This window comes from Anguilla rostrata, chromosome 7, assembly GCF_018555375.3.
Source record: "Anguilla rostrata isolate EN2019 chromosome 7, ASM1855537v3, whole genome shotgun sequence".
Taxonomy (NCBI): Eukaryota; Metazoa; Chordata; class Actinopteri; order Anguilliformes; family Anguillidae; genus Anguilla; species Anguilla rostrata.
Window position 1 is genome coordinate 11,657,814 of NC_057939.1, and position 23,743 is coordinate 11,681,556.

General features: G+C 47.9%; 1 protein-coding gene across 3 annotated transcripts; it reads right to left on the reverse strand.

Moving 5' to 3' along the window:
• Positions 1-912: 912 nt before the first annotated feature.
• atxn7l1 (ataxin 7-like 1) lies at positions 913-17,884 on the reverse strand. 3 transcript variants are annotated; one of them, XM_064342806.1, is made up of 10 exons: positions 17,665-17,884; positions 14,871-14,944; positions 11,746-11,920; positions 10,763-11,133; positions 8,995-9,077; positions 8,406-8,659; positions 7,951-8,137; positions 7,683-7,804; positions 6,192-6,936; positions 913-5,681 (listed from the first exon to the last, which is right to left on the reverse strand). In XM_064342806.1, exons 2-10 carry the CDS (start codon positions 14,884-14,886, stop codon positions 5,664-5,666), a joined length of 1,971 nt encoding a protein of 656 aa, XP_064198876.1. In that variant the 5' UTR covers positions 14,887-14,944; positions 17,665-17,884; the 3' UTR covers positions 913-5,663. The 3 variants fall into 3 exon arrangements, with proteins under 3 accessions (XP_064198876.1, XP_064198875.1, XP_064198874.1); XM_064342805.1 differs by adding an exon at positions 15,468-15,525 and having other exon boundaries at positions 913-6,936; positions 17,665-17,880; XM_064342804.1 differs by having other exon boundaries at positions 913-6,936; positions 17,665-17,879.
• Positions 17,885-23,743: the final 5,859 nt, after the last annotated feature.

Below are 23,743 nucleotides of genomic sequence, written 5' to 3' on the forward strand. Positions count from 1 at the left end.
ACAAATGGCTGAGCAGGATGTGTACAAGATGTGCTGTGTGACAATTGAGCCATTTTATTATTATATCATTGCTGGCAATTTGCCCTCACTTAAGGTGGATTAAAGCTCCACAGTTCACCTCTATTCAGCCATGAGGAATCTGAATAAAGCTGAGCTGCCAAGTTCTTTCAGTTCATCGGTGAACTGAAAGCTCAGTTATTTTAAGCTCGGTTATTTTAACACAAGGTGGACAAAAATGAATGTATGACGCCACTCACATTGCAGTGCCTCCAGTGGTCAAGCCCGAGATTGCATGTGGGTGGGTATTTACCATAGGTGAGCAGTTTCTCTACGGAGAAATTGTGGCAAGCACTTTCTATCCCCAGCAATCTTGTGTATAAACAGCACACAGCCACGGTCAGAACACTGATACCAGATCGAAGAGCCTCGCATTCAGAAACACATATTCTCTGTTGTTCTGGACCGGCCACCGCCAGGGGGTTTACATACTTAAAGCGCATGAGTGTGAAGTGTTCAAACACTGGTATTTCAGTGGATGTTTCATTTTGGGATTTTGAGCTGGATTCTACCCGCATTGGACGCAAGGCTAGGTTGATGTGCAGTTGAAGATAATCCTCTTAACGTCTCATTATGTCCGGGTAATCGACCAGGCGAGGATACAGCAGCAGGTACCATGGTTCAGGACCTTGGGAGAAGATGTTGTAACTGTGCTGCTGCAAGCCCAACTTAAGAAAAAAAAAAAAACACCCCACAGCTTTTGCAAAGCCTCCTCTTTTGTCCGGAGAGAATAACATCTACCGCCCACTGCCCGTCACTGCACACATGATTCAGTCTCTACCCACTGCAGCTGACCACCGCTTTTGCTCAATGGAGCAAACGCCACACACTTTGATTGAAGAGGCTAGACACTGATTTTCTTACAAACATATAAATTAATTTTTATTTACAAAGCCAGATACAAAACAAACAACTACAAAAATACCCCCCCCCCCCCCAACAAAAAGGTCAACAATAAAATGCATTCAGAACACAGGGACATTTGAGTAGGTGGTAAGTGATAGCATATCCATCCATTACCCGCTTCCTTACCTCCCTTGTTTTCTCAACGCCCCCCCCCCCCCCCAAATTATTGACTCCTCACAGCTTACAGAACAACCTCCTCCCCAGCCAATGGTCCTTTAACCATCTTCCAAGGTGAAGGGGGTGGGTTGGTAGACTACAAGTCAATGTACATGGGAGAGACAGCTTTTCCTCTGGTATTCCTACACACAACCTTATTTTAAGCAAAGATTACTGCAACGAGGCAATATCTCCAAGCAGAAAATGGCATGTCAAAGAGTTGCAAGTAAAAAATAAAATAAAATAAAAAATAAAGCAGAGTAACAGCTTTGTGGTTTAAAAAAACCTTTCAAAAACTTGAAAAAACTAATTTTACATTAGTACCAATAATTTTAATAAGTATCATTTTTTCGTAATGCAGAATTCTTTAGAACAGAAATGTAGAACTTTTTCCTTGCCACACCTGACGTGCTCCAATTTCAGTCTGGGACTTTAGATACAAAAATAATGCATTTCACCTGCTACATTTTCAGTGTGCAGGTGGAACCAAGTCTGAATGCTGCCTCCACTCCATCCTAAAGAAAAGTGGAGAAGCAAGGCAGAGCAATGGAGCCGAACACAGGGGCTAAAACCACAGTTCAGGGTTCACCAATATGGGAAATTTGGGAGACAGAGGCACTATATCACAGGTATCTGGCATGGGAATCCCAAAATCGCAGTCACACAGACATCCGTTTCCAAGGACATCAGCGGTTATTGCAAGCAGTTCGGCAATAACTTTACACATTTATTCCAAATCAACTGAATCAGGAAATAAGAAGCCATCCCATGGTCAAATCAGAAATGCTTATCTCCTAAAACCAGAGATGGGAGAATGAAGACTTGTGATGCTTCACAAAACTCAAACTGCATGGAGATACTGTACTTGGGCAGTAACTTGGAGATCTGTCCAACTCATATTACTGAAGAGTAAAGTATGTCAATGAATACAAATTAGCTTCTGTGCAGCAGGTCAAACACTGGGGTGCAGTTATGGACAGCAAGGTTTGCTCAGAAAAAAACTCTGAAATATCCTATAGGAAAAGGCAGCGTGTTCCTCATTTGTGAAGGAAACCAATAAAAATTAAATGTTGAAACATTTAAACTAAAACATTTTTAGAAGAGCATATACAACGGTTAGAATTATTTGCTAGTTTGGACATTTGAGGCAAATACAAAAAACCTTAGTAAAACTGCAAATGCCAGGTAGAAAGATTCTCAGACACTCAGACGTTTGACAGATCTACAGAAACAGATGGCCTTCAGAAAACCCAAAGCAGACAACTTGATCAGGGGCGTCAAACTCACGTCCAGGAGGTCTGCAGTCTCTGCAGGTTTCCTCAGTTTCCTTTCAATCAGCAGCCAATTTAGACTGTGGAAACAAGGTGTGTAGACTCTAGCCAATCAGCCAGTGACTGAAATGAATCACTTCTGCCGCTGAAACTTGCAAAGCAAGCAAGCCCTCCAAGACTAGGTGCCCTTACACCGCTCTGCTAGATGAAAGCCACACAGCAGAGGATATGTTAAACTTCCTCCAGGATGATGTTCGCATTACTCAAGAGTAGGAGACACAGTTTTAAAAAAAGGTCTGTTGCTCAACTGCAGAAACTATCATCAATAACTAATAATACAAGTAAATAGTATAATTCATTCTAATAATGTTTAACCTTGCAGTCATCATTTAGCCAATTTGAACAATTGATTCCAGTGGGATAGCCATTTGCAAATACCTCTTAATCACCAGTGTGCTCATACATGCATTTATTGTCATATTTTGTTAACCAACAATTTGGATTGTGAGGGGCAGCAAGACAAATTTCCCTCTTTATTAACAAATTAATTTCAGCAAGTGACGGCACGTGGAAACCGTAATCCATTTTGAGGAGTCATGAAGACTCTTCCACGACAGTGTAAAAAGGCAGACGTCACCTTAAGAGCACTGCAGACAGAATCCTCACCCTAAGGCAACATGTAGTGACTCTGATATCAATGATACATTATTCCAGTGCTGCAATGTGCTCTCGGTGACTCACTGATTTGAACCAATTACAGGGTTTTGTAGTAAGAACCAATCAAAAGGCTTTCTACAAGTCTCCCGCCAGCTCCTATGGGATTACTCTGCGGAGTACAGACAAGCGATTTACACATAATGGGCTCATGAAGCTTTACTCTTCCATGGCTACAGCTGAACCCTCCCAGGCAGTCCATATGAAAAAACCCTGAATCAACCTCTGCTTGGATTACAGAGGATGTGGAAGTGCTCAGCTCTCCAGACAACAGCAATCCACACCCCTCTGAACACATCCCCAATGACCTGAGCTCCACAATGCTGAGGGGTGGGTGGGGGTGGGGGTGGGTGGGATAAGAACTGAGGAAGAACTGTGTCCAGTACAGGGGCAGGAAGCAATGATGGTAAAGGAAGGAATCAAACAAAAATAAATGGTCACCAGCAAGACACACTGTAGCAACAATGTGGGCGAGTGCTACTGCGTATCCCCAGCCACTGAAACATAAGTGCAGCTCCAAGATTTATGGGGGAAAAGCTGGTATTACCATCAGCAGGCAATCTTTTTTTAATGGCCTACATATTTTAAAGCTAATATACATAATTAAGTGCAGACAAAGTTCCTGATGTTGGAGAAAGTGCATACGAGCGAGTAATCTGACTGGGTCGTTCAGCGCGACGGCGCCCGCCGCTAAAACTCGGGTTTGCGCTCGCCGCTTGGCATCGGGGCAATAATGAAGACCACTGTTCACGGCTCCGACAGTGTCGCACTGCAGCCTCTGTTTTTTTTTTTTTTCTTGAAAGTGGATATTAATGACATCATCTATCACTGCACGGACATCCAGTGCATCTGTCAAGGTCTCATTAGGCGGCGGGGGAGCCGCTTTGCTGAAGCCTTCTTGGAAATCTGGCGAATACTCGGGTATTGCATTTGCACAGGGAAGACAAGGCCCGAGCGTGCCGAGCCATGTAAATTAAAGACGGTCCCCAAATTGAGTGCTCTGTTTCCCATTTACTTCAATATCTTAAATTAGCTCAGACCAGCTCCTGAGCAACAGGCCTGAGGGACACAGGCGGTCAACCTCACCACACTACTGCTGTGGTGTCACTTTCCTTCAGTCAAGGCACGCCGGAAAACGCAGATGTTAATTTTGGGCCTAGAAGAGGACCTCCGGGCCGGGTGTCGGCACGGACCCGTTGGGGCAAGGGGAAGTGCCTCAGAACGGGGCGTGGGGCTCACGGTTTAGCATCGCGGCAAAGAGCTCAAGAAAAACAAAAAGGCTCAGCCGGTCGGACCCCCTGCCAAGGCAAACGCCCTTCCAACACCAGGCCGTTCTGGGAAGAGCGAGATAAAAGCAGGAAAAGCACAAGCGAGGTGATGCCACGCCCCTCACTAACCCACATTTCATGCGACTGTGGCGGGGGGGGGGGGGGGGGGGGGGCAAACAGGACAAAATTCCTAAATGCTCTTTAGCGCTGAGAAAATAATAAATACAAAAATACTAATGATATGTACACATTTCTTTCCAATGATAGGAACGCTTATAATACTTTCATATTTAAAAAGAAAATACAAATATAATTCTGCTCAACATCTGTAGCGCTATTCTGGTCAGTTAGAAAGGTATCGAAAGGAACCATAAATATTATACAAAACCAATGCTATAAAATATTACAATTTGGGGTGCCAGGTCTTGACTCCATGCTGTGCGAAATGTAAAAACCAAGTCTCCTTGAATACCTGACATTACTTGCAGAACAGGACAAGTAGTACAAATTCCCTTGGTACAAATTTCAAATTTCCCGGTTGCGTTCTGCAACCAGTTGCAGTCCAGGTGTGAAGAGACCTGGAAGTAAGTGCACTTTTAACACTGACCAGCAGGAGCCGCTCTCTCCTACAGGAGCCTCGCCGTGTCTGATCCGTAAGCCTGAAGCAGAGGGTGCACAGGTGGCCCATGTTCAAACCCCCCCCACAGAAACACCCGCCACGTCCCTCTGCTTAACAAGCTTCCATATAAGTCCAGTACTCATTTTCACAAGGGAATCCGGTTACATCTCAAGTGTGAATGAAATGCACTTTGCACTGTAGAAGTTAAAGATCGGCGGACTCTTTCCCCTTCAGCACAGGGTTTTTTTTGCATAACGCTAAGTGCTTGCTGTAGTTGTGTATAGCTGCTCGGCTGGGGGCGGATGTTAGTGTCGTTCCGGAGGGAGCCGGTTCCCATGACAGCTCCGCCCTGCTGGATTATACCGGTGAGCTGGAGGGGAAGTGGAGCAGAGTGAGTAGTGGTGCTGTGAGCGCGGCCGGTGCGGTTTGATCCAATGAGCGACACTGACCACCTCCCCAAAGGAGCATTCAGCCCGCCCCAGCCGAAAGACCCAGGCCTCGGGATAAGTACAGTGCGATGACCCCCCCCCCGCCCGCCCCCCGGAAGCGACGTCATTGCTGGGCTGCGCTGGATCCCACCGCAAGCGGCGGGGACGTCGGTCGCCGCGGTGACGCCCCGTGGCCCGCCCTCGCCGCGCCGCTCAGGCATTCCGCGTCTCTCGCGAGGCGCCGTCAGCGATGGACCGCGGGCTGGAACAACAAAGAGCCGTGGATGCGGGCCGCCGCCCACCCAGAGAAACATGCAGGGGCCCCGAAACAATGAGCCCCTTTCATGTCCCGCCGGAACAAATCAGCTTTGAACTCCAGAGACAATGCTGGATCAAACTGAATCCCTTTTTTCCTCCTCCAAAACATGTGTAGCGAAACAACACAAAAAGCTGCAGCTCGCACTCGCCGAGCCACTTCAAACTGAGACCAGCAGGGGAAAGATCAGCTACTACAACTACGCGGAGAGAAATATGACAGCTGATGAACGTTCGGATTCACTACAACGGGCTACCAAGGAGATTCATCCAGATGCCGATGCAAGCGCAAATACTTGGTGGGCGAATGTGTGCGTTTATTATGCCGCCCTCTCCGCGCAAATCCACTAGCGCTGCCGTAGCCCTGAGCCAGGCCGTGCTGCGATCGCTGGGTACTGATAAGGTGACTAGTACGGGACCCCGGGACTCAGGAGCTCCAGGCGAGATTAGGGTTTACCTGCCGGGGGAGGGAGGCGTGGGGGGGCTCCAACAAGCCCTTCCTGAAGATGCTGCTCAGCCCTGATGTTTTGGCGGTCTTGCCGATGCTGGCGCCGGGACCGCAGCTCTTCCGCTTCCTCCCGTAGGCCGCGGAGAAGGGGAGGGGGCTGTGGACCGACAGGGCGTGGTCCCCGGAGAGGGGGCGTGGCACGGTGAAGTCTGTGTCGTGCGGGGAAGGCTCGGTTTTGGCACTGAGGGGGGGCACCCCGTTGCTGCAGAAGGCGGGGCGGGCGGGGTGGGGGCTGAGGGGGGGCACGGCGCCCACACTGTTCCTCCTGTGGGGGGCCACGTAGGAGAGCGGGGGCTTCTTCTTCTTCCCCCCGACAGCTCCGCCTTCTGCCCCGCCCGCTGCCCCGCCTCCCGCCACGCCCAGCGCCCCGGAGGTGGGCGGGGGCGCCTTCGGGGGCCTGCTGGGTTTGGCACGGGGCCTGGCGCCCCGGGACGACATGGCAGAGAGGGCGGGGAACGGAGCCACGATGGAGGAGGAGTCCACGATGCTGAACACACCCCCGCCACCGGGGGGGAACGTGGCAGAGTAGGACACCATGGAGACGCCCTCTGATTGGTTGACGAAGGCCGCAGGCGGGGACAGCAGGGGCAGGCCAATGCCGTAGGGGCCGCTGGAGGAGGGGCTCAGGAAGGCCTGCGCAGCTGGAATCGCCCCCGGAGAGGGGGTGGGGCTTTCATTGGCCTGCGGGATCTTCCTGCAACACAAAGGAAGTGACATCAACACATTTAGGGCCGTTTGAAGCAAGAATCAGGTGCACCGGGGCAAAGAGGACCTCTAACCCAGCAAATCTGCCCGTGTCATCCTCAAATCCTCCATTTCTGAATGCCATTTAAACCAGGAGTGTCAGGGACTTCCCAGAGGCTCAGATTCCACACAGGCATCGGCTTTCTGAAGATTCAAACGGCTGCGCTCCCAGCTGCAACAACACGCTGCCCATGTCCCAAGCAACAATATGGCACAACATTAGCAGGTCACACTCTTCTGACCCAAAGCCTCCCTCCTTGGGTGATGCTCTGGCCAATGAGAGCCTTCTTGCAGGGGTCCTGGCCGTATAGTGGAACAGCGTAGTATGGACTCAATCCACGCCACAGGGATCACCGCTGCACGAACGCACAATTACACGCTTGTGCAGAGATGCGCCGAAGCTGCTCAATAAAAATAAAATATCTGGGCCAGTTCAGCGACCAGGAACCAGAATCCACTGGACCCCGCAGGCACTGAATTTGATAACTGCTGCATTAAACAGTCCATTAGTAAACAGCATCACTCTGAGATATGAGATTTCAGATACAAGCGAGTGGCCTGTCTTGTCCCTCAGCAGCGAACATGAATTCTGATCATATCCGACAAATGGAGAGGATCTCCGGGACCTGGCGGAGAGCCAGGTTTTGCGGCGGTTTCTGCGGCGGTGGCGGCGGGGTGTGGGAGGGGTGCGCTCACCGCCACATCAGAGAGTTGACGTGCCTCTCCACCATGCGGTGCAGCGCTAGACGCGTTCGGTCCCACCGCCTGTCGAAGACGTAGTGGCCCCGCCCCATCAGCCGACTGCCAAAAGAGCAGCACTGTCACGAGAGAGAGAGCGAGCGAGACAGACAAACAGAGAGAGAGAGACAGAGAGAGCGAGATGTTATCCATGTCAAAGGAAGCGCTACTGAAACAGAGCGGTATGAGCATCACGTCGCGGGCTCTGTGAGATTTCGGAACGCACCCCCACGGGCCGAGGGTGGCGCGGCGAGCAGTGGCAGTCCGGCCTCTCCGATTCGTCCGGGACCGCGCCCTCGTCCTCCTCGCTGGACGGCCGGCCGCCCCCCTCCGCTCCGAGGCAGAGGGGCCCCGCGTCGGGGGCCGGGCCGGGGCAGCAGTTCTGACTGACCCCGCCCCTGCTGCCAGGAGTCCTGAACACAGACCACACACACACACTCACATTTGTGCCAAGGAGTGTCCAGCACTGAAAAAACATCCTACATGTCAGAACCAGCAATCAAAATCTCAACCAGCACAGATCCCCCCCCCCCTTGTAGATAAAAACTGAACTTGTGAAGTTTTGGTTTCCTGTTTTGGTTTCAGTAAATGAAAAATGTAAGTGATATAAATTGGGAACCCATTTTGGTGTTGTTTTCAGTGTGTCAGCTGAGAATGTGCACAGCAGGGCCGCAGACTCACCTGGGCACGTATGCGCAGACAGGCCTGGCCTTCGATGGAGACGGAGTCTTGCCGTTTGTGGGTGGGCCGCTCGGGGGGTCATGTGACTGGGCAGGGAGGCCGTGACCGGGATCTCGGCCCCGCTGCTGCTCGCGGGCGGACTGCGCCTCCTTCTCCTTCTCCTTCTCCTTTACTCGCCCCTTGTGCTCCGCCAGCAGCGAATCAAACAGCTTCTTCCGCCCTGGCACCGCCCGCCGATGGGTGAGAGAGTGAGTCTGAGGATGAAACGCACACGCACACACGGGATTAAAATCAGAAACATATGCAGCCCCTGACAAAAGACAGACCAGGTGAATGACAGACCGTATGACAGTATGATTTACTATCTAAAGATTTATAGCGTTCCATAAAAATAATTTCACAACTTTCATACGGCACACCAGTAAAAGGGCTGGCCTTTTAAAAGCGGCGCGTAAGGGGGAAATAAAATCTATACGTGACAAACAATCTATTACCATATGCAAAGTTTCACACTTGTTGTAGACAAACACCCAATGAGACACAGACCAAAGAGTCTTCCGAGCCAATGAGAGCACAGGACGGTGCCCACCTTGCAGGTCAGAGAGCGCGTGCAGGGCCTCTTGCTCTCAGGGTCCAGGACTCCGCAGTGCTTGTTGGGATCGAATACCCTGGCTTAAAAAAAAATAAAAATAAGACATACATCAAGACATTTCAGGCAGGTCACTTCAGGCACAGATATGCATGCCACACCAATATGCCCCTTGCCTGAACTCCCAGTATTGGGAGTAGCAGGCAGGTGCTTTTAGCCTCCGCTGCTATGTTTGTTGTGGTGACCACGCCGGCTCAAACGATCATTTGAATGTCTCCGCTGTTCTCGCTCAATGGCTTCGGAATCCCGTTACCTTGGCTACCGGCGTTCTGATTCCAATGTCAACACGGGCAGGACAGCGCTGGGATTGGATGTTGTTGTTTGGGGGGTGTGGGGGGGGGTATGACGGTCACACGTCAGTCAGTGAGACAGAGCGTGGCTGCGAGCACGCACCAGTGCGCTGCTCAGTATCCCACAACCCACACTGTGTGCATACCATTACCAGCTGAACTCCATTCAGCAGTCCCACTGCCAGCGGGACGGACCCGCCCAAAAAACCAAAACCACTTTCTACCCTGAGGGCCAGTTCAGAGGACCCCCACTGGGGGTCCTGGGGGGGGGATCCTGTTACCCCCCCACCCCCCGCCCCCATTCCACTTATCACCATGACAGTCATTTCCACACTGTTCTCCACTCCAGACAACCTACAACAACATGCTCCCGGAGCTGCATTACAGCAAAGGACCGCTGTAGACGGAAGAAATGAAAAGAAAAAAAACGAGAGGAAGATTTGGCGGCTGAAGCAGTGGAAATCCACCCTGCGCATTGGCCGCCGGCTACCAACAGGCCGCTCGTGTGGAGGAATACCCCCCCCACCCCCCCACCCCCACCCCCCTTCAGAATGATCCGGAAACATGAGAGGCCGTCTTCAGCGCTGACCGACTTCGCTCAACACCACCACCTGCGCAGCAACAAATAGGCTTAACGCTTATCGGCCCAAACTTCAAAAGCAGGGAACCACCGCTGGCGCACTGGAGCACTTCCACAGACGCACTGAAAGGGCGGAGTCAGCGCGTGCCTCCGAAGGGAAAAAGGGAAATACACAGGTACTGCCAGTCACACAGGTAACCCCTCCCCTTTCATCTCCACAGCTTTGCGACATAGCTTTCCAGGGAATGCCTTAGGCCTTCACACAATACACAATGCAGCTCATGCACGCTGGAATAAAGAGCTGAAGATATACAACTCGCATTGGGTTTATCCATGTATTGTTCATGCTTGAATAAAGATATAAAACTCATTCATCTGGGTTTTATGGCTGTAGGAGGAGTTAGCCTGGGAGTATTCATGGGCTTTATTGCAATAACTAGTACATCTACACCATAAGCAACTTCTGGTGGCCAATATCTTTAGTGATCTGCGGTCTGATGCAAGAAATGGGAAATGCGTCAGAGTGAGAACAGTCTGTACAATTACATACGCATCTCTACCACGTCGGCATACAGACCACCACAAGTCCTCTGCAGGAAGTGGAAGAAAAAGTGGGTCAAAACTCAGCCAAGAATCAGCCAATACAGACACTGAAGAACTAGAACAAGTTTTTGCCACTGCTGCTTTCAACAGTTATTTTGTCCCAATCAATAACTGAAATATATATACTGAAATATAACGGGGCGACCATAAGGGAGAATGTTCGATAAAAAAAAGCACAAAAGCAGCCGTTCAGGCACAGCTGTGATGACGGTAAGGAGGCGGGGCCAGTGCTCACCTGACGTCCTCTTACACGGCTTGCTGCCCTTGGTGCCATTTTGGTGCTTCTTGTCCAGTGGAGTGGGCGGGGCACTGGGCCGTCTGTCTAGAGAGGAGGGGGAGGGGCCAGGGGAGGAGGCCGGCCGCCGGTCCAGCGCGGAAGGAGAGGCGCTGGGTCGTCTGTCGGGGGCGGAGGGGGGCCCGCTGGGTATTCTGCCGTTAGGAACCCGGTCCGGGGGCTTGCGGGAGGGCTTGAGCACGGCGGCAGAAGAGGATGAGGACGAGGATGAGGAAGATGACGTGGTGGACGTGCAGTTGAGTCGGACGTGGGCCCCGTCGTTCCTCCCCAGACAGGGCATCTTCTCCAGACTGACCACAGGAACAGACACACTAAGAGCCAGAGAGAGACAGAGCACGTGTGAGTGAGTGAGTGAGAGAGAAAGAAGAGAGAGAATGAAATAAAGGGAGAGAGTCATTGAGAGAATGAGTACAAAAGTGGGAGGGGGTAAGCAAGGGCAAGAGAATGAAAATGAAGGAAGAGCAGAAAGACAGATGGGAAGTGTGGAGGAAGTGTGAGTCATTACATGAGGACAAACCCGGTTATCAGGGCCGGGCACTAAACTGTGCGGATAATTACAGAACACTTTTTGAGGACAATAGCAATCACTGCTGCCATGTGATGTGGCAGCGAAGCCCCAAACCTCAGAGACCATGTGACAAGCTTCCGTAGAGATAAAAGCCTTATCAGCACCCAACAGATACGAGAACTGATGCCTTTTTCCGCAGAAGCATTTCAGGTGGCCTCTGAAGTTTGGAACATCAGGTATGATTACACAAAAAGAGAGGGAAAGAAAGCGGATACTTCTTGTGCTTAAAAATAATCAATGATGACCCTTACGGTTTAATGCCCAGGCTTAATGAAAATCTCTTCAGTTTAAACAGGACTGATGTGGAGCAGCCCTGTGGAGAGCGATTGGGGGGGGGGGGGGGGAGTGCGCTCACCACGGCCGGCCTCGGGCCCCTTTCGGTGGGTAGACCGCGTGCGGCGCCCTGCCGAAGGGGCTGTGGGCGCCGTCTCTGGGCGCTCTGAAGGGCTTCGGCTGGGACGGGCTGCCGGACCCGTGAGCCAGCGGGGCTCTGTCCCTCATCGGGACCACGGGGGACCCATGCCTCCTCTCTGGAGTGCACACACACACACACACGCACACACACACACACACACACACACACACACACACACAAAAATGCACGCACACACACACAAACAACTTAATGTACTGCAAGTCAATTCCAAGACTCTGAGCGAGCGTGTGCTGAACTGGCATGCATTCTGTTGTTAATGTGGATGCCGTTAGAGAATTTTAACAGAGCTTGGCAATATCCGCGCATGCATTTTATTTTGACTGAACTGGATGAAGTACCCAGTCTATCATGAGTGCTTAATCAACGACAAAAACAGAGCAGTGATTAGAAACCTCTTAAAATAAGATGACTAAACTCTTTCTATAATTAACACAGTCATAAAATTAACATGGTCATAAAATCAGCAGGAGCTTGTCTGATTAAAACCCATGTACATAAACAACAAGAAAGGAGCAAAAAAAGGCTGTAACAGAATAAAACTCAACTGCTAGAAAAGTGGAAACAGCGGTCACTGCATTTCTTTCATTCACAGCGGCTGAAAGGCTGAACAGAATGAAGGTGGGGGGAGGGGGGGGTCCTGTTGGGGGGTCGACTGTAGACCAGTCCACTCACCTGCCCTATCAGTCCTGAGACTAATCTAATCTGGCACAAGGAGCCTGTTTCTCAACCAGACGTCTCTCTGTTTCTAAACCCGATTTACCGATCGATAGTGGAGTTTGGAGCCTCGTAAGTAGCATCATTGATTACAGAACAGGCAGCAAAGTCCACCCCCTTCAATATCACAATGCACTTAAAGCAGTGCTTCCCAACCAATCCAAACCCAGCATTCATTCAGCTGACCTCCTCATTGGCTGCCTCTTATTCAGCAGCCGCTCGATACAGATCAGGAACTGAAATACAAGCTGCCTGATGTGCATGTATTGTGGCAGAAATGCTGATTTTGTGTGAATTAGATAAAGGTTAAGATTTTATCTCATGACTTGACTTTACAGTGCTTTTATTTCCCACATGTTACTTGGAATTAAACTTAATTACTCCTCTAGGATGATCCCAGTAAAAACAAGTATAAGGCTACGTTTACACTGCCTGGTAACAGTGACCCAATATCCGATTTTTTGCTCACATGAGGCACAGATCAGAAACGTATGAACGTGCAAACAGGAAAAAGCCCACGGACTCTGAGATTTTCAGATCAGTTTTGGGCCACATTCATATGTGGAAATAAATCTGACAGGATTCCGATATCTCCCAATGAACCCAATGTCGTTTAAACACACAGACCATAATTTCTGGGTAATTCCGATTCTCTCGCCATTCAAAATCTGCTTTTTCCCCCCCCGCATTTGTGAAAAGTAATTACATGCACGCCCACTCTCCGCTGGTAACGTTAAATATTAAAAGAAATTAAATGGATGACAAAGGCTCAGGCCAGTGGATGAATACTGAGGTTACGTGCCTTTTAAGGCAGTGGGGCGAAGAATCAATATAATCCAAAAGAGCGAAATGTTCGTTGGGGACCTTAGATGTGGATTGGTAACCAAACCCTCATGTACACATGCGGTTTGATTTCAAGTGTAAGCTGTGTTAACACAGGTATCGGATATGGGTCACTTTTAAAAGTAGATATAAACAGGTGGTCAAAAAAAAATAGGATATAGGCAGAAAATTGGAACCGGGCATCAAGACCAGTGTAGAAAACGTAGCCTAAGAGATGGCTTTATCCTGCATCTTTAACTCTGTACCAGTACAATCACACCACCGGGAACACGTTCTCTCAGAAAAGACCGGTGGCCAACACTGATGCCAAAAAGCAGTACTGTTATTAGCAACTCAATAAAGGTTAATTAAACAAAGTGGATCAGTTGGAATGAAAGTCAGCACACACAGCGCTGGTGCCTCAGTACCCAGATGACATCCCGGGCCTGCCTTTACCTCTCATAGGGCATAGAGCAGCTGTTCACAAACATGAGCCAGTGTGGGAGGGTAGACCCACTTCCAGAGCTCCTGAGTGAATAGCTGTAGCACCAATGGCCCATAATTCCTTTCACCTCTTAAGGTCATCATTTTATAGTGCACTCAAATGAACAAAAGGGATTTTGTTTCAGCAAAAGAACATAAAAACAATAACCACTCTTTGACTAGCACAAAAATACGCAGTATAAAGTTTGAATTGGATGTCTCTTCTGTGCTGAAATACAGGCTGTATGATACAGCCATCTTGTCTATGAGGTACAGGCTCATCTGTCATTCTGATGGTGAACAGTTGGCCTAGAAAAAAAATAAAAAAATAATGAAGCCTCCCACGACAGCCCTGCTCCTCCACGAGAGAGTGACATCAGAGCTGCGGGTCAGCTGGGAACACCCAGGCTGTTCCCATGGCAACGTGACCATCCCAGTGAGACTGAACTGTCGAAGTCAGCACCGAGATGGTGATGCAATGCATCCAATGGTGATGACCACAATAATAAGAATGACAGTTTACATTGAGAAATTCCCCTGAAGCACAGGGGGCGGAGGGGGCGGAGTCAAGGTAATACCAGGGAGACAAGCCCGACTTCTTCCTTGCAGCACCAACGGTGCTTTGAGCAAGTGCAAATCTCTACTAGGAGACTGAGATCAAAATCTGCTTTCACAATCTAGCAAAGTGATAAAGCACATCCATTCCCTGATGCTGAGTACAACACACAATAGTTGGGCAAGTACAACCATAAACCAAAGGAAAAAAAAGGCAGGTTCAGGAGTCTTACCAAACAGAGATAAATAGGTGATCTTTTTCATTTTATTTCAGCAGTGATAAAGATGTTGTGTGCGTAGAGCAACATTACTGTACTCCTAATACAGCAGTGCTGCTCTGTTAGTAAAACCAACTGCATTTCTATTAATTTCCAACTAGTAAATGTTTAACATTTATTAACATTATTCATCAGCATAATAAAAGTTCAGATAAAAGTTCATCAGTAGAGTAAAATGGCTCCTCCACTTACGGTTCTTGCTGTGCATGGCTCTGGGGGCAGAGATGGAGCTGTCCTCTCTACTCAGTGCGCAAGTACTCCCCAGCCTGTGGATCCAACAGGGAAATCATAATATCACACACACGCACGCGAACGCACGCGAACGCACGCACGCAAACACAAGCATCAGGCAAACAAACTGGGAGCAGCCGCACTATAAAAAGGCACTGGGAGGGACCTGCCACTGGAGCACCTTAGAATTATTTTCCACAGCATCGACGGGCGTTATGAGGTAATACGACTGCCAGCTGATGCAGGTTGTCCTGTCAGCCCTTTCGATAAATATTTAGATCCACTCGCAGGCGGCCAAAGGAGCGACGGCTTGATCGTTGCTCTGCTCGGTCCAGCAGTTTTCCTGCCAATTCTCCCGTTTGGTTTACAATACATCCAAAAGCCATTCAGCTTTATTTGTCTTTATTTTTGTGTGGAAACCACCGTGCGGAACATGCGCATACTAATAAGAGAGGGCGGAAGGGAGAAGAAACACAAAGACCGAGAACACCTTTTTAAAAAATTAAAAAATTAACCCCAACACGCATCATTGCAAAAATCACAACAACCAAACGTCACCTTTGAACAGCAGATCCAAACCGGAACCCTTGGTAATGCGGGCTTCCGACTAATCAGCCTGAGGAGGGAGACAGGTGAGTAAACAGGGTCTGGTGGGCAGCGCACCAGCGGCTGTAGTACTCTAAGGGCAAAGTCCACTCAGCTCAGAGAGGGGCGGTCAGCAAGCCGGCAACTACTACAGCCTATCGCCTGTAACCAAGCCATCCACCACATTCACCCATGTCAGCTTTGGCAACTATGTCAATAACAAAGGAATATTTAATTTTTTAACCACAGAAAAACCACTGGTGAAAAATATTATCCTACATCCTAAACAACAAAACCACAATTTATCCCTGTCCTGGTATAAGCCTGCAACCTGTACAAATACCACATCCTGAAGATTACACCACGGCAGAATAATGAATAATGCAGATTACTCAAGTCATCAAAAAACAGATTGACGAATGATTTAAAAAAATAAACCAAATAAGTTTGGATCTCCCAGTGAGCACTGTTGGCTCAATAAGCAGGGAGCAGAAAGTGCCTTACACTACTCAGACCCCGTCCTGGAAAAGTCATCCCTCCACTGCAGTGACTAAAAAGAAGAACACTGGAGAGGGAAGGGAATGAATATTTTAAAAGGACTACGGACTTCAATGGCTGCAAATGTTTATGGATGCACATCTTCAACAATTTCATGAGCACAGGGTGGCACAAACAACCCCCAAAAAAAAATAAATAACTCAAAGCCTGACAGGAGATTGCAAGAAAGCACAGGGGTGATCCAGCTAAAATGTGTGAAAAGGCTTTACGGTGCAGACTAAAAACCGTACATTTTGGTACAAAGTGCACAGCATCAGGCCTGGAACAAATGTATCGCTGCAAATGCAAGCTAACACTGTCCCTACAGTGAAGCATGGTGGTGGTGGCGGTATCATGCTATGGAGAGTCTCCTCTTTAGCAGTGACTGGGAAACTTGTCAGAATCGAAGGAAAAATGAACACGGCAAAGTACAGGCAAATACCAGCACAAAACTGATTTCAGGCCACTGAAGGCCTGAAGATGGAGGAGTCACGTTTCAACAGAACATTGATACAAAACACAGGGGCGATTCCACACTGGTGGAGTTCCCCAGAATAAAAAATGTGAATGTCCTTGAGCGGCCCACTCAAAATCCTGACCTCAATCCTGTAAATAAAAATCTAGGGCACAATTTTAAAACAAGAGGGCTGGGGCAAATCTACCAAAAAAGAATTCATCCTGTGCAAAGCGTGCAAAGTGTGCAAAGCTGGTAGAGACTTTCACAAAAAAAAAAAATACTTATTGTGGAAAAAGGTGCCAAATATTACCACCAGAATATATCAACCAAATATTAATTTGAGGGGTCTTGAGGGGTGCTGCCATAAAATTAATTCTGCCGTTAAAATATTCAGGTTAAGCAAGAGAGTTTTGAACTAAAAATATTGAATGGATAAAAATGTGAACGTGCCATTTTTAATCCAGCAAAATATGAGAACTGTCCAATGCTCTGAATATATTTGTAGGCACCCCTCTAGATAAAAAAAAAACAGGTCATAGAAACTGCACCACAATAAGAAAGAATGTAAAACTGTTCATGCACACCAAAGTATTCACTTTGGAAACAGGTGTTTCAAATGACTAAATGCAAATGCACAAATAAAATGCGTAGCCATCTATCTTTACAGTAACACACACGTAAAAGCTTGAATGACCTGAACTTCGTCACTCAGATTAGTGCAGCGTCCTGTTGATAAGAGGCACGGTCCTGACAGCTAGTTTCACTTTTGTCACAGGAAAGAGTCGCGCGACGCGGCACTAAAAATGTCAACTGTCTTTTGTTTACATCCGGACAGCGGCGGGAGGCGAAACAGAGCAGGTGCGCGTCGCTGCCGTCGGCTGCAGCCACAAGTAGCGCGGCCGCACGGGGACGAACACGGAGAGGAAACACAGGGCAAGGGGACCCCGGAGCCCTCGAAAACAAGGGATCAAAACACCCTGCTGAGAGGCACACGCAGTCCCGCCCCCTGCCTCGCTCGCTCGCTCACACTTCAATGCAAACTACACAACGCAGGAGAAAGAAAAAAAAAAGCTTCGCACATTCGGTGGCACAGAGACGGAATCGCGCGTCCCTGAGCCTCTGGCCCTGGAGCCGAACCCAAGCCTGTGATGTTATTCCAAACCCCGCGCTGGTTACCTGGGCCTCGAGCGTCGTGCTCCCGTCAGCTCCTGCGCGGCGCGGGACAGCTCAGCCGCGCAGAAAGGGGCTCGGCGCTAACGGACGCCTTCGCAGCGGGGCGGGTCTTTCCTGCTGGGGCGCTGGCCCGCGGCCAGGAGCGGCACGGCGGAGGCTGCCAGGTCTCGGGGCTGCGCGGACACCTCGGTCCCTCACGCGCACGGGCACGTGCCCGCCTGCCCGCCTGCCTGCCCGCGTGCCCGCCCGCCCGACCAGCCATCGCACAGAGAGCCGCGAGCCGCTCGGAGCTCAGCCGAGCGAGAAGCGAAAGTAAACAGATCTCTGCACCGCCGCGCTCGGCTCAGCGACTGCACAGCGAGCCAGTCGAGCGAGTTCCCTCACATGCAACGTGATTCGACAAAGTGTGCTTCGCACCCAGCTAAGGACAGAGCGCAGCCTCGAAACCAGTAGACAACGATACTAGGCCCGAACGCACATCCTGAACGGTGAAAGAAACGCGGGGCTGGTTAGTTTCCTACAAAATGAACACATCTTTTAAAGCGCTAACACCAAGCGATACCGTTAATCTGCGCTGGATGTGACAGCATGCTCAGCTGTGGATCAGCTGATTCAGGATACTGTACCCTGCCACAAACATTTCTCACCACAACAGTTGTGCATGCTGACCTGTCCCATAACTCTCCAATGGCAAGCTCCCCTAACGCCCCTCAGAGTGCAGAGAACAGAATCCCTGCTGGATCCTGATACACTACTGTACAAAATATCAATGACTCATTGTTAAAAGGCGCATCAGAGAAGGTGTTCCTAGAAAGTCTGTCAATTATTCTACTTTTATAACAAATGTAACTAATAATGAGCAGGAATGTTCATGCACTCTTATCGTCCCAGCAGCCTTTTCACCATCTTTTCTAGGTACAAAAAATGACATTCCAAAAACTGACTGAAAAACGTGAAAGAGTAATGTTCTAAACATAAATGGGCCAGGCTGCGGTTTGGTAATCTAGATTAGCAATCTATACCTATTCTCACAATATGTCAGTCACTCCCTAATAATATGCACTTGCATTTTTAAAAAATTAAGCCATAACACTTACCACAATGTGTCTGGAAGCCATGGGGTTTGACAACTTGATTGCATGAAACAAGACAGGAATCATCATGTGCCGTATACTGTCCAAACAAGTGCATATCTGCAAGACAGTTGCAAGAACAGCATATGGTGAGCAGGCACCACAAATAACACAAAAACAAACAAGATTCATGTGCAGCAGCAAAGGGAAACAGATCAGCAACAACTCTCACTTCGATCGGGTCATGCATTTCCTGCAGCCAATCGAAGCATCACATTCAGACATTCAGATATCCACACCCGCAGGACAAAGTTTCAGCTAACACAATCTTGTAAAGTAACTGCAAGGGATTCCTTATTTTAAATACATAAGCTAAATGGATCTGCGAGAAAGTGTAGCGGTGTTTGTTTTTGGTTTGGCTGCGAGCTGCCGACTTGTGAGATTATTGAGGAAGTGTGGATCACCCTTTGCGTTTGCGTTAATTCCAAACACATGCAGAACCCAGCTGACTTACAGTCGTACTCCATTTTGGCTCACAGGCCTGTAACATCCGACCTAAGATACAGGCCCGATCAGGTAACAATTTGCAGCAGAAATCATCCAATAAAATTAAAAAGAGAGAACCAGTTCAGGCTAGTTCAAGAGAACGCGGTTTCACTTGAATTACACTCAAATAGTAATGTATAATCTGCAAAAACACATAAAAGCACAGAGCACTGAACGTATAAAAGCATGAATGCCATTTCCTAGGTGTCTGCCAAAGAAAATAAGCGGCGTGTGTAGTTTTCTGCTGCAACTGTTTGCCAAACAAGGATTCTGCCAACGTTAAACAACTATAACAACCCCTTCTTGTGAACTCATACCAATTGGGTTTTGAACACAGCCAGTCATAATCAAAAAAAAAATGTTGACAATTATGCTCACAAATTAGCAGGAGAAAATAGTGGCACCCAATAGCATTTACGGTTTTACAGGTCACTTTTAATAGGCGTCACAATTTAATGTTTAATTTAAATTTAATTTATACTGCTACTTTCTTTCCACCACATTAACTAAGTTGAACTCTTACTAATATTTTAAAAATCATAGGAATTCCCCTTATCGACATGCAACCATTTGCCATTTCCTGCCTTACTGGCTGGTGGCAAAATAACAGCTCTGTAGGCATCTACTGGCACATCACTGTCGTCACGGCAAAGTATATGTTACCGTGACAATAGTGATACGGATACAGGCAGCACTGAAACCTCCTGGGGCTGAAGCTGCTCTCGCACCAAACAGAGCAGCAGACTTGGCATTCAGATCTGAAAGCAACGTGCCTCCTGACTGCCCCTTGAAGACTGTGTGAGAATTAGGATCTGATCTCTGTGCTGATAACCAAGGTTGCTCTCACTGTGTAGTGGCAAATGTGCCAGATCTCCACCGGCATCGTAAAAGAAGTGCCTGATCTCAAACCATGTTGTAAAAAAGCCAGATGTCAACCAGAGTTGTCTCTACTTGCAGTGCCATATTTTTAAAAAAATCCTTTATTGCATTTATGAATCCAGATAAAAAGCATTTTACCGAATACAACGAATCAGAGCGCAAAATTTCTATTTTTAGAGAGGAAGACTGAGAGAAGTTGACATTTTTTACTGAACTAATTAAATGATTATGCTTAATGAATATGGTGTTTAGTCTTAGCATTTCCATTTTTACCAGCATTGAGTGTCATATGCTGAAATGCTATGCCACAGCCAATGTAATAATCGCTATATAATGGGAAGATTCCCAGTGTGAACACCTGGGCCACTTGTCATAGTGAGCACTGATGGCAAGAGAATTTTCACCATGTTTTTAGTTTTCCCCTGTTTCTTGGCCCTGACAGCATTAAACAATATTGCAATATTGACCATGCTGGTGAAGCTGGATGGATGAAGGAGTGGTGTCTCCACAGTGTTAACGGAAATGCACATTCACTTTCAGGGTAAGTATTTCCGAAACGCTGGGCCAAAACACAGCTCAGCTGACATTTAAACAACCGAAGAGAAATATGACATAACTACTTTCACTCCAGCAAATTATGTTTCCTGAAGGTACACTAAATGGCCAAACGTATGTGGACACCTGACATCCAACATCTCATCCAAAATTATGGGCATTAACATGGAGTAGGTCCACCTTTTGCTGTTATATAACAACCTCCTCTCTTCTGGAAGGCTTCATACAAGATGCTGGAACACTGCTGCAGAGATTTGCTTCCATTCAGTCAGAAGAGCATTAGTGAGGTCGGCTTGCAGTTGGCTTTCCAATTGATCCCAAAGGTGTCAGATAGGATTGAGGACAGGGCTCTGAGTCAAGTTCTTCCACACCATTCTCGATAAAACCATTTCTATATGGGCCTCGCTGTGTGCCTGGGGACATTGTCATGCTGAACCAGGAAAGCACAGATTCATCTAGACTGTGGTTGCATGTCTTAGCATTAGGATTTGCCTTCACTGGAACGAAGGGGCCAAGCCCAAATCGTGAAAAACAGCACTAGACCAAGGGTTGTCCAGATACTTTTGGTCATACAGTGTAACTTGATAAAATTGTAAATCCTCTGACATAAATCCAACCTAGGCGCCAACTGCAATATCAACTCACATTTCACACAGACTTTCATGTCGCTTGTGTGAGTGAGTGGAACGGGACCCTTAATGAAATCTGACATGATTACACAAGTGTGGTTAAGGACACCGGAGAAACCACGAGCTGTGTCAGGTTCCTGCAAAGACCACGGACATTTCAGTCTTTGTATAGGGAATGACCTCATTGCACTGAGCCGACTCCGACCATCTGCACCACTGTCCCACCGTCTCTGCACTTTTGGGGAAGAGCGGCCCTCCAGAGATTTTAAATGGCCAGCACTGACAGGAATAAAGAGATGTGCTGCTTACACACATTATAAATGACCTTTGATGAGACAAACCACAGAAGAGCTCCTGACTTGGCCACCTGTGCCTCGGATTCTGTGGGGCTGTTGGGCCGGGATACTGCTGTGAAACTAAGTTAGTGTTTTGGTTCATCATGCGGCTCAGGTTTTAACCAGAGTTACGCTCTTATTTAAAACGATTTGGTGTGCTCCTCCCACTCAGTACGCCCACAATGATGGCAGATCTAAATTATCAGCATGAAGCCATGCAAATTACCAAAGGAGTCAGAAGTCCATGCAGTCGAGAACGATCGGCCACTGATATTGTACAGGCACATCAGAACTAATAGCGCAACGTTTCCCAATATAAATCTATCAGCGCGCGGACACACCCTTGCGCATTAAACGTGACGTGCGACAGCTATCCAGCGAATACCGAGCGCCCGAACAAACGGTGTTTTCAATCGCCAAGCACGTGCACTCCGCGGGCAACCCCCCCACTAATTCTTCGAGCGCCATGTAAAGAAAAGCAGAAAGTGACAAACATGCAAGAAGTGTATTACGGGACTCAACACTATACCCTACAAATGCACCCCCGATGTGTAAGCACAATAGGGGGCAGGGACGCTGAGATCACACACTTAAGCTCTAAGTACACCATTTCATAGAAACACATTCTCGGGTTTCTCGTAAAAAACACAAGATGAGTTTGGGATGCTCAGAGGTCCTTTATTCAGTTCTATAAACTGAACTTGCAAACAAATTGTCTCTTGCATCTCATATTTATACAGTATGGGACGATAAGAAATAAAATGTGTTCATCAGGAAAACGTGACGTAGCAAGCAATGTTACAAAACCGTATCTGTGGCGCGTTTCTTAATCTATGAAGATAAGCAAAAAAGTACAACGCCATTAATTATCGTAGAAATAGACTCGCATTGCCAACTCTGACAGGCACTAAAGCGTGCAACCTGCTATGTCCCAAGTGACAGCGCACGGTTCACTTCTGGGAAAGTGGATGCATGTCATGCGTGTAGCTGTTTGAGTATCGATCAGCATAGCTAACATTAGCAACTTATAAAATACAGGTATTTCATTAAGAGCATTTATTTAAAGGCGGTGAACTACCACTTACCCTCTTTCCTACTTTAATTGCTTCACTACTTATCGAAATCTTTCCGTATGTTCTAATATTGGGACTGAGTCAGATTTAAAAAAAATAAACGTCAGGTGCTTCGTCTGATCCGGTACCATGGCTAAATTATAAAGCGAACCATATATTCAGCTGTGCATGGTAGTCCTAGTAGTGATTTGCCAGAAATCAGTTCAACTCCCTGTTGAAGTGGCTCCGAGCTAAGTTAATTTACGAACTCTCACACTGACAGTTGATACACATTGATTCAAGCGAGTGCTATACGCAAACACGCTGAGACTCAGATATCAAGCTACGATACAGTAACTTGCGGAGCGTGTTTATTAATACATAACTTTAGGCAATATGATATCATGATAGACAGTTGATGCATTTTCAGTTAATGCAGCCAGCTGCCTGTCTAATTAATAAGCTAGATGCCAAGCTGCTGTGCGTGGCTGGCTAGGTAGTTTCCGAAAAGTGGTATTACCAAGCTAGTTAAGCACAGAGATGCATGGAGGACACAGGCGAGCAAGTTAGCAAGTGCTACCTAGCTAGTCAATCTCAGTTTAACAACTCTAGTACCAGTTAGTGAAAAATCGAAATGAAAAACGATATTTAGCATGTCGTATCCTTACTGTCAGAACAGTGTGATACAGCTGTATCGGTGTAAGCAGACCACGGTTTGCACTGGAACGTATCCGCACTGGGTATTTTACGATCCAATGTCGCCATTGCTCTTCCTTCTTGTTGATTTTTTCCTTTCCTTCGCAGCCAGCACGCGTTGCTTTTCTCTTCGCACACATCGAATTATAATTCGTCAACGATGCAGATGTATCACATGTAGCACGTGCAACCAATTATAGAAGATTATAACTTTACCTCGGAGAGAAAAACAACCAGCTAAGTGACACACACTTGCAAAGCGTCTGACATCATTTTCGGCAAATTCCGTTTTCGTTCCGGCGTCTGACGAGTGGGAG

Bases quoted from the DNA above. Each gene is read 5' to 3' on its own strand.
- atxn7l1 (XM_064342805.1), bottom strand. The intron at 9,078-10,762 runs GTGAGCACTGGC...TTTTTTTTTAAG, and splicing joins GCCGTGTAAGAGGACGTCAG to CCAGGGTATTCGATCCCAAC. The intron at 6,937-7,682 runs GTGAGCGCACCC...TTTGTGTTGCAG, and splicing joins GTCAACTCTCTGATGTGGCG to GAAGATCCCGCAGGCCAATG.